We start from the raw sequence: 9,148 nt of genomic DNA, 5'->3' as shown, positions 1-9,148 counted from the left end.
TCGCTCCCTCCCCCGTTTCTGTTTGCTGTACTTGAAAGAAAACCGTTTGGCAAGGAAATCATGGGTGGATTTTGTGTTCCACTGCACGAGTGATGTCCTGTTTTGATTACCTATCACACATCACTTATTCACATTATGAAAATAAAGATACTGTTTGTTATAACACTACTTTAGGGAATCGTTTATGGGCCGCTTTCAAAATGCTAATGGTTGACCAGCATTCCTGGAAGGATACTTGGAACTTCTCTCTATAGCTTAGCTCTATAGCTTTGCTTCTCAAAGTGTGGTCCTTGGGCCAGCAGCATTGTATCACATGGGACCGTGTTAGAGCTGCAGAATCTCAGCCCCACCCTCGACCTGGACTGACTGAATTGGGACCTGCGCTTTAACACGGTCCCCAGTGGTGTGTGTGCACATTAGCATTTGAGAAGCCCTGCCCTGTGGAACACGGTATATCGGAAATGGGAGGTGCTGGCTTTGCCACTTTGGCAGGATGCTCAAAGGAGGCAGGTGAGTGACAACAGGGAAAAATTCATACTTCGGTCGTCAGTCCTTTTTGTCTTGGTGTGACCTGGGACATCTGGGGAGAGAGGAGAATACCTTCTGGCTTGCATGGAGTATGAAGATTCTTCAGACAAAATAAAACTAGCAGAGGAGGAAGTGGAAACTGTGATGTGATTATGAGATGGGTAGAATATGCAGGACCAGATCAGGGTGAGCGGAAAACTGAGGGAGGGAGGATGAGAATTATTGAGCGTGGTCAGAGATTAGCTTTGAAAACGAGGAACGACATGTAAGCTCGTTCACTTTAGAATCCCCTTGTAAACAACAGAGGCACTGCATAAAATGCAGCACAATTTCAAGGTAGCTGGGACAGTAAAGGTCATCGTTAAATCAGCAAGTAGCTTAGAAAAAATGTATCAGGTATCTGTTGTAACAAGGACTGGCAAACATCCCTCACCGAGAGACCATAGAGGGCTCTTGTGCCAACATGCTGACAGGCACTTGGGGAATTGGCATGGGAAGGTCAGCAGGTAAAAAACAACCCAAAACTGGGGCACTTCTGAGATGAGAACTGGAAAACGTCTTTTTAATTACTCTGTTTCTGATGGCTTGGTTGATGTCCTCCTGGTAATAAAGAAGATTAGGTAGCGATGACGTTAATTAGAGTGTCATCAGTGATGACAGACAATAAATAGCATGGCATTTCATTTCATTACCTTACCCTTGTTAATTTCCCCAGTTTTGATCAATACAGCCATTGGCCAGGCCTCCCAGTTACAAAACAGTAGCATTTTCGAGGCTTAGTAAAGGGCTGCGTTCCAATTTTTTATTCGTTTAGGAAATCCTCCTTGGGATGTTTGCATAATCAAATATAAGTTCGCAAATGTTTCTCCTGCCTCAGATTTGCATATGAGCAAAATGAGTTTGTTCCCAAACAAAGCCCTGGAAAAAGCCCAGGACAAATGATTACTCAGTGAAAAGGAAAATGATTTCAGCCAGTCCCACTCCATCTCCCACAGAAGAATGGAGGTGAATCGTCTCTTAGCACTGCCTACTGAGGCCATAAGTCTGGTGACACCATTAAGGAATGAAAGGTTGATAAAAGGGAAAGTATTTCAAGTGGAGCTTCCCTGCTAGGAAGGGGGATTACATGTCATTAGATGCATTACATTGACTTTTATTTTCCAGGCATTTTTGTGTTGTTGCATTGCATATTACCAGATGTTTTAAAACACCAATTTCCATTTCTTTTAATACTCAGGATTAGTAAATGCTTAAAGAGTGATTATGTATTATTTATATCCTATAGCAATTTGGGTGTGATTCTCCCTTTTCTTTTTCTAGCATGTTATTATAGGAGCCAAGGCAAGAATTCCAAAGTGGATGCTGACCTTGGACGTAGTTTTTCTTTGTGGTGTAATTAGGCATATGGGTTATGGTTAAAAAATGACTAGGAAGGGACTTGGCTGGTGGTGCAGTGGTTAAGATTCCATGCCCCCAATGCAGGGGGCCTGAGTTCGATCCCTGGTCAGGGAACTAAATCCCACATGGCATGCCACAACCAAGAGTTTGCATGCCACAACTAAGGAGCCTGAGTGTCGCAAATAAGGAGCCCGCCTGCTGCAACTAAGACCCAGCGCAACCAAATAAAATAAATAAATAAATAAACAATTTTTAAAAACTGACTAGGAAAAGGTACACTCCCTTTGTTCTGATGAAAGAAGATAAGGAAAAGCTTCATTTTAGCAGTATATTTTCATTACTTTGTCTTGACCCTAAACTTGATGATTAGCAGCCTGAACAAAGGAATAATAAATGATTAGAAAAGAAACTGGGTTCATGTGATTTCCAGTCATTTTGGTAGCCTTTTCAGTGGAAACACATAGAGATGACCGTTGTGAAACTGGGTTATGTTAATTCATCTGAATTGTGGTATCAGATAGGAGGCACAGTTGCTAGGAGCCAAACCCATTAGAGGTAATAACAGCAAAATGCTTATGCAGTAACTGAGCTCATTGGCTCACACCAGTCAGGTAATTCAGTGCTTGTCTTCAGTGAACGTGAAGTTTCTCTCCCCACAGGAGCCGTATGCTTAGATCTGCCCAAGTGTTTCTCTTAATATCCTGTCCCTACTGGTTTTCTATTTCAGTCACTACATAAATGATAGATTCTCCCTGCTGAGTCACATTTAGCATCGTGTACTCTGCCCTTGACATGTACGTGGATTTGGGGGAAAACCAAGATTACAAGAGGTTGGAGAGGGAGAGGGAAGAAAATAAACACAGTCTGAGTGCCCACTCTATGCTAAGCAGCAGGCAGGGGTGAGGTACCAAGTTTAGCCCATGTAGAAACTGAGGCTCAGAAATATCACATAATGTTCCCAAGGTCACACAGCTACTTAGAGCCTGGTAGGACCAGGATTTAAATTAGAGCCTCTGACCCCATGTTCACATTCTTTGTGCAACTCTAAAATGAGGCTTTCACAAAACTCTGAAGAAATACGCTGCTCTTCCCTGCCCGTATTAGCTGTTCTTGACAAATGCTACCTTGGCACATTTACTCGTAGTCAGTGGATGTCTGTGATCGTGTTTTCTGCCAACGTTACTTGTTTCGTCTAGTTAAGGTCTATTGTGGGATATCTACCAATGTGGAAACTAATGACCCTCAATTATTTACAAGGAGAGCCAGAAGCCTGAGACATGATATATGTGCTGATGTTAGGACTGAAAACGGGTTTCCCAAATCTCATGTGCTTATCATATGTACTAGGACAGAGGAAGAGTTTGCATAATCCACAGTCTCTGCCTTTGGAGAGCCTGAGTTTAGTTGAGAATACTTACACCTTTGAAGATAAAGTAACAGTGAGCTGAGGTGTGCAAAAGGAAGGGTCTCAAGCGTTCAAATGAAATGTTTCATGAATGAACAGAGAGTCAGACGAGGGAGCTCTGATTGTGAACTTGTGAAGTCAGGGAGGGTTTGGTGGTGGATACGGGTCTCAGGTCTTACATGATGGTGAGGCTTGGATGGGTGGGAGAGTGACGGTGGAGTCGGGTTGGGATGGGTGAGGGGCCGCTGGGTGAGGGAGCGCCTTCCATGTCAAGGGTTTGGCCCTCAAAGCTGCTACTAAGGAGCCACCATAGGCTCTTTTTTTTTTTTTTTGCATTACGCGGGCCTCTCACTGTTGTGGCCTCTCCCTTTGCGGAGCACAGGCTCCGGACGCACAGGCTCAGCAGCCACGGCTCACGGGCCCAGCCGCTCCGCGGCATGTGGGATCTTCCCGGACCGGGGCACGAACCCGTGTCCCCTGCATCGGCAGGCGGACTCTCAACCACTGCGCCACCAGGGAAGCCCCACCATAGGCTCTTGAGCAGAGGAGTGGCTTCGTGAAAGTTCTGCTGCATGCACGGGCGTGATGGGTGCTGGGGAAAAACGCTGTAGACATTTGTATTGGGGGCATTTGAGGCAAAAGCAGCAGTATTGTCAAGTTGAGTCAACTTATGTTGCTGTGTGAAATTAACCAAAAAATGATGCTACAAGAGCACCTTTTTCTGTACCCTTTCCTGGAAGCCGCTGGCTACTGGCTGAGGACTGGGGATTAGGATGTTTAATTTTTACTATCTATACCTCAAGTAACTATTTATTGTTGGTGTAGGGACACAGGAGGAGTTATTATCCTAGATCATGTTAGGTTAAGCCGTATGAAATTTCCATTTGGGGGTAATTGGTAGAACTACTGGTCATTTCATATGGTTCCACTTAATCGATTTTGTAAGTTGTTGTTGGAGACGAGTGGACACAGTGAGGTTATCTGGGTAGGTCCTGGGATAGCGCTGCTTACAGCCAGCCCCAGAGGCCTTGAGGGTGCTGTTTTCCTTGGGAGATGGGACTGTTCCTGGGAGACTGAGCCCAGGGCCCCAGGGACGTGCCAGGCTCTTCCTCTCCCTAATATTTGCTCTCCCTGCCTATGGACCAAGCAGTCAGAATCTCCTGATTTTTTTTTCTAAAGGAGAAAAATTTGCTCTGGACCAAGAACTTTAAAGGAGGAAGGAGGGCTTGTGGAAGAGAAGATAAAAATAATCGCATTTTGGGACTTCCCTGGTGGTCCAGGGATTAAGACTTTGCATTTCCACTGCAGGGTGTGTGGTTGGATCCCTGGTCGCAGGACGAAGTTCCCACAGGCCCCGCAGTGCGGCCAAAATAATAATAATAATAATTGCACCTTGAGGTTGTGTTTTCCCAGGACTCCCCAGTAGCACAATGCAGACAGAACCAGAAGTGCCATTCCTGTAGCTCCTAATTATGTTGGGAAGGAGACGGACCGAGTTCTCACTCTGGCCCCAGATTACAGAGGCTTTAAGTGAGTTTGAGAATGCCTGGGCAGTGGGCTGCGCATGCGTGACGGTGGTGATAGAGGCTGAGCTGCACTGTCTTCACATCCTTTGCGTCCGCACCCTGGGATGGGGCCACTCCTGTGGAGCCTCTCCTGGATTCAGGGATGGAGTGTGCCCAGAGTGCTCTCCTAACCGCCGGGAATGAGGACAGCTTCTGAGCTAGGGTCTGCAGAAACTGGCTGGGCACAAGCATCCCAGAGCGTGCCCATCCCTCCCCCCCGCCACTGCCCTCAGACTCTGGGTAGCACAGGGCCTAGTCATCTGTCATTACACTCAAACTGCGCACAGTTTCACTATTTGGGACCCTGAGGTCTCATCACGACTTGCCTCTTTTGTCCTAAGTCACCACTCAACATGTGATCCACAGTGTCTGTCCTGTTCCAAGAGTACTGGTGTGTGTCTCCTGACATCCCACCTTGGACCTCCTTTGGGCCCCTCCTGAGCCCCCTTCCATAAACTCTCCTGCATCCCTAGGGTATTCACAGAATGTTCCTTTGTCCTCCTGATTCTCCCCTGAACCTTCCCTGGAATAGAGAATTCTTTTCCCTTTCCTTAGCCTGACAAATATGTATTAAGGGTCCCACTCTGTGAGAAGCACCCTAAGGAAAACAAATGAGAAGACTTAGTCCCTTTGCACACATGCATCTGAAGGTCACCTTCCTTGGCATCCTTCCTGTTTCCTGAGGAAACATGAACTAGTGTGACTGCTGGAGACCTCTCTTCTCCTCTCTCAGCATCAACCCTCTCAGCCAAAAATGAAGGCAGATCAGAGAGACTGTGAGAAGAAAGGAACAACAGATGTACATAAATAAATAGTTTAGCTGTAAACAGGACTGGTAAGCTCATAAATCCTCAGCATGTGGGACGATCAGTACCGGCCACCACTTGTCATCTAATCGGACACCTGTGTCTAGATGGAAATCATCTCAGAACAGATTGTATGTTATAATTAAAAACCAGAAAAAATTCTGTGTCAATATGCTGGGCCAAATTGCCCATGCTGGCACAACTGGACTTTCTGCTACAATTCAAATGCACTTAAAAATTATCATTTTGGGGGAGACCTTCAAGATGGTGGAGTAAGACGTGGAGATCACCTTCCTCCCCACAAATACATCAGAAATACATCTACATGTGGAACAACTCCTACAGAACACCCACTGAACGCTGGCAGAAGACCTCAGACCTCCCAAAAGGCAAGAAACTCCCCACATACCTGGGTAGGGCAAAAGAAAAAAACAAAAACAAACAGACAAAAGAATAGGGACGGGACCCGCATCTCAGGGAGGGAGCTGTGAAAGAGGAAAAGTTGCCACACTAGGAAGCCCCTTCACTGGCGGAGACGGGGGTGTTGCCAGGGAGAAGCTTCGGAGCCGCGGGGGAGAGCGCAGCCACAGGGGTGCGGAGGGCAAAGCGGGGAGATTCCCGCACAGGGGATCGGTGCCGACCGGCCCTCACCAGCCCGAGAGGCTTGTCTGCTCACCCGCCGGGACGGGTGGGGGCTGTGAGCTGAGGCTTGAGCCTCGGAGGTCAGATCCCAGGGAGAGGACTGGGGTTGGCTGCGTGAGCACAGGCTGAAGGGGGCTAGTGCGCCACAGCCAGCCGGGAGGGAGTCCGGGAAAAAGTCTGGAGCTGCCAAAGAGGCAAGAGACTTTCTTGCCGCTTTGTTTCCTGGTGCGGGAGGAGAGGGGATTCAGAGCGCCGCTTAAAGGAGCTCCAGAGACGGGCGCCAGCCGCGGCTAACAGCGTGGACCCCAGAGACGGGGCATGAAACACTAAGGCTGCTGCTGCAGCCACCAAGAAGCCTGTGTGCAAGCACAGGTCACCATCCACACCTCCCCTCCCAGGAACCTGTGCAGCCCGCCACTGCCAGGGTTCTGTGATCCGGGGACAACTTCCTGGAGAGAACACATGGCGCACCTCAGGCTGTTGCAATGTCATGCCGCCTTCTGCCGCCGCAGGCTCGCCCCGCATTCCATACCCCTCCCTCCCCGCGGCTTGAGTGAACCAGAGCCCCTAATGAGCTGCTGCTTTAACCCCGTCCTGTCTGAGCGAAGAACAGACGCCCTCAGGCGACCTACACGCAGAGGCGCAGAGGCGGGGCCAAATCCAAAGCTGAACCCCGGGAGCTGTGCAAACAAAGAAGAGAAAGGGAAATCTCTCCCAGCAGCCTCAGGAGCAGTGGATTAAATCTCCACAATCAATTTGATGTGCCCTGCATCTGTGGAATACCTGAATAGAAAACAAATCATCCCAAAATTGAGGTGGTGGACTTTGAGAGCAACTGTAGACTTGGGGTTTGCTTTCTGCATCTAATTTGTTTTTGGTTTTATGTTTATCTTAGTTTAGTATTTAGAGTTATTGTTCTAGGGTCTGTCTGTCCGTTTTTTGTTTTTGTTTTTTAGTATAGTTTTTAGTGCTGGTTATCATTGGTGGATTTATTTTTTGGTTTGGTTGCTCTCTTCTTTTTTTTTTCTGTTTTTAATTAATTTTTTAATTTTTAATAATTTAAAATTATTTTTTATTTTAATAACTTTATTTTATTTTATTTGTTTATTTATTTATTTTTCTGCTCCTTTTTCTTCTGAGCCAGGTGGCTGACAGGGTCTTGGTGCTCCAGCGGGGTGTCAGGTCTGTGCCTCTGAGGTGGGAGAGCCGAGTTCAGGGCATTGGTCCACCAGAGACCACGTAATATCAAAACGGCAGAAGCTCTCCCAGAGATCTCCATCTCAACACTAAGACCCAGTTCCACTCAATGACCAGCAAGCTACAGTGCTGGACACCCTATACCAAACAACTAGCAAGACAGGAACACAACCCCACCCATTAGCACAGAGGCTGCCTAAAATCATAATGTCAGAGACACCCCAAAACACACCACCGGACACTGTCCTGCCGACCAGAAAGACAAGATCCAGCCTCATCCACCAGCACACTGGTGGAGGCACCAGTCCCCTCCACCAGGAGGCCTGCACAAGCCACTGAACCAACCTTACACACTGGGGGCAGACACCAAAAACAATGGGAACTATGAACCTGCAGCCTGCAAAAAGGAGATCCCAAACACAGTAAGTTAAGCAAAATGAGAAGACAGAAACACACAGCAGATGAAGGAGCAAGGTAAAAAGGCACCAGACCAAACAAATGAAGAGGAAATAGGCAGTCTACCTGAAAAAGAATTTAGAGTAATGATAGTAAAGATGATCCAAAATCTCAGAAATAGAATGGAGAAAATACAAGAAATGTTTAACAAGGACCTAGAAGAACTAAACAGCAAACAAACAATGATGAACAACACAATAAATGAAATTAAAAATTCTCTAGAAGGAATCGATAGCAGAATAACTGAGGCAGAAGAATGCATAAGTGATCTGGAAGATAAAATAGTGGAAATAACTACCAGAGCAGAATAACGAAAAAAGAATGAGAAGAATTGAGAACAGTCTCAGAGACCTCTGGGACAACATTAAACACACCAACATTCGAATTATAGGGGTCCCAGAAGAAGAGGAGAAAAAGAAAGGGACTGAGAAATTATTTGAAGAGATTATAATTGGAAACTTCCCTAATATGGGAAAGGAAATAGTCAATCAAGTCCAAGAAACGCAGAGAGTCCCATACAGGATAAATTCAAGGAGAAATATGCCAAGACACATATTAATCAAACTGTCAAAAATTAAATACAAAGAAAAAATATTACAAGCAGCAAGGGAAAAACAACAAATAACATACAAGGGAATCCCCATAAGGTTAACAGCTGATCTTTCAGCAGAAACACTGCAAGCCAGAAGGGTGTGGCAGCACATATTTAAAGTGATGAAAGGGAAAAACCTACAACCAAGATTACCCATCAAGGATCTCATTCAGATTTGATGGAGAAATTAAAACCTTTACAGACAAGCAAAAGCTAAGAGAATTCAGCACCACCAAACAAGCCTTACCACAAATGCTAAAGGAATTTCTCTAGGCAGGAAACACAAGAGAAGGAAAAGACTTACAATAACAAACCCAAAACGATTAAGAAAATGGTAATAGGAACATACATATCGATAACTATCTTAAATGTAAATGGATTAAATGCTCCAACCAAAAGACATAGACTGGCTGAATGGATATAAAAATAAGACCTGTATATATGCTGTCTACAAGAGACCCACTTCAGACCTAGGGACACATACAGACTGAAAGTGAGGGGATGGAAAAAGATATTCCATGCAAATGGAAACCAAAAGAAAGCTGGAATAGCAATTCTC

General features: G+C 45.9%; 1 protein-coding gene across 1 annotated transcript in view; it reads left to right on the top strand.

Moving 5' to 3' along the window:
• The first annotated feature begins 461 nt into the window (after positions 1-461).
• DCLK3 (doublecortin like kinase 3) overlaps positions 462-9,148 on the top strand; it is a 30,847-nt gene continuing 22,160 nt past the window's right edge. Inside the window, exon 1 of the mRNA XM_007462721.1 lies at positions 462-510. Coding sequence (XP_007462783.1) covers positions 462-510 — 49 coding nt within the window. The remainder of the gene's footprint in view (positions 511-9,148) is intronic.

This window comes from Lipotes vexillifer, unplaced genomic scaffold (assembly GCF_000442215.2).
Source record: "Lipotes vexillifer unplaced genomic scaffold, Lipotes_vexillifer_v1.1 scaffold539, whole genome shotgun sequence".
Taxonomy (NCBI): Eukaryota; Metazoa; Chordata; class Mammalia; order Artiodactyla; family Lipotidae; genus Lipotes; species Lipotes vexillifer.
The sequence above is the reverse complement of the archived record's forward strand: the minus strand, read 5'-3'. Positions and strand labels throughout refer to the sequence as shown.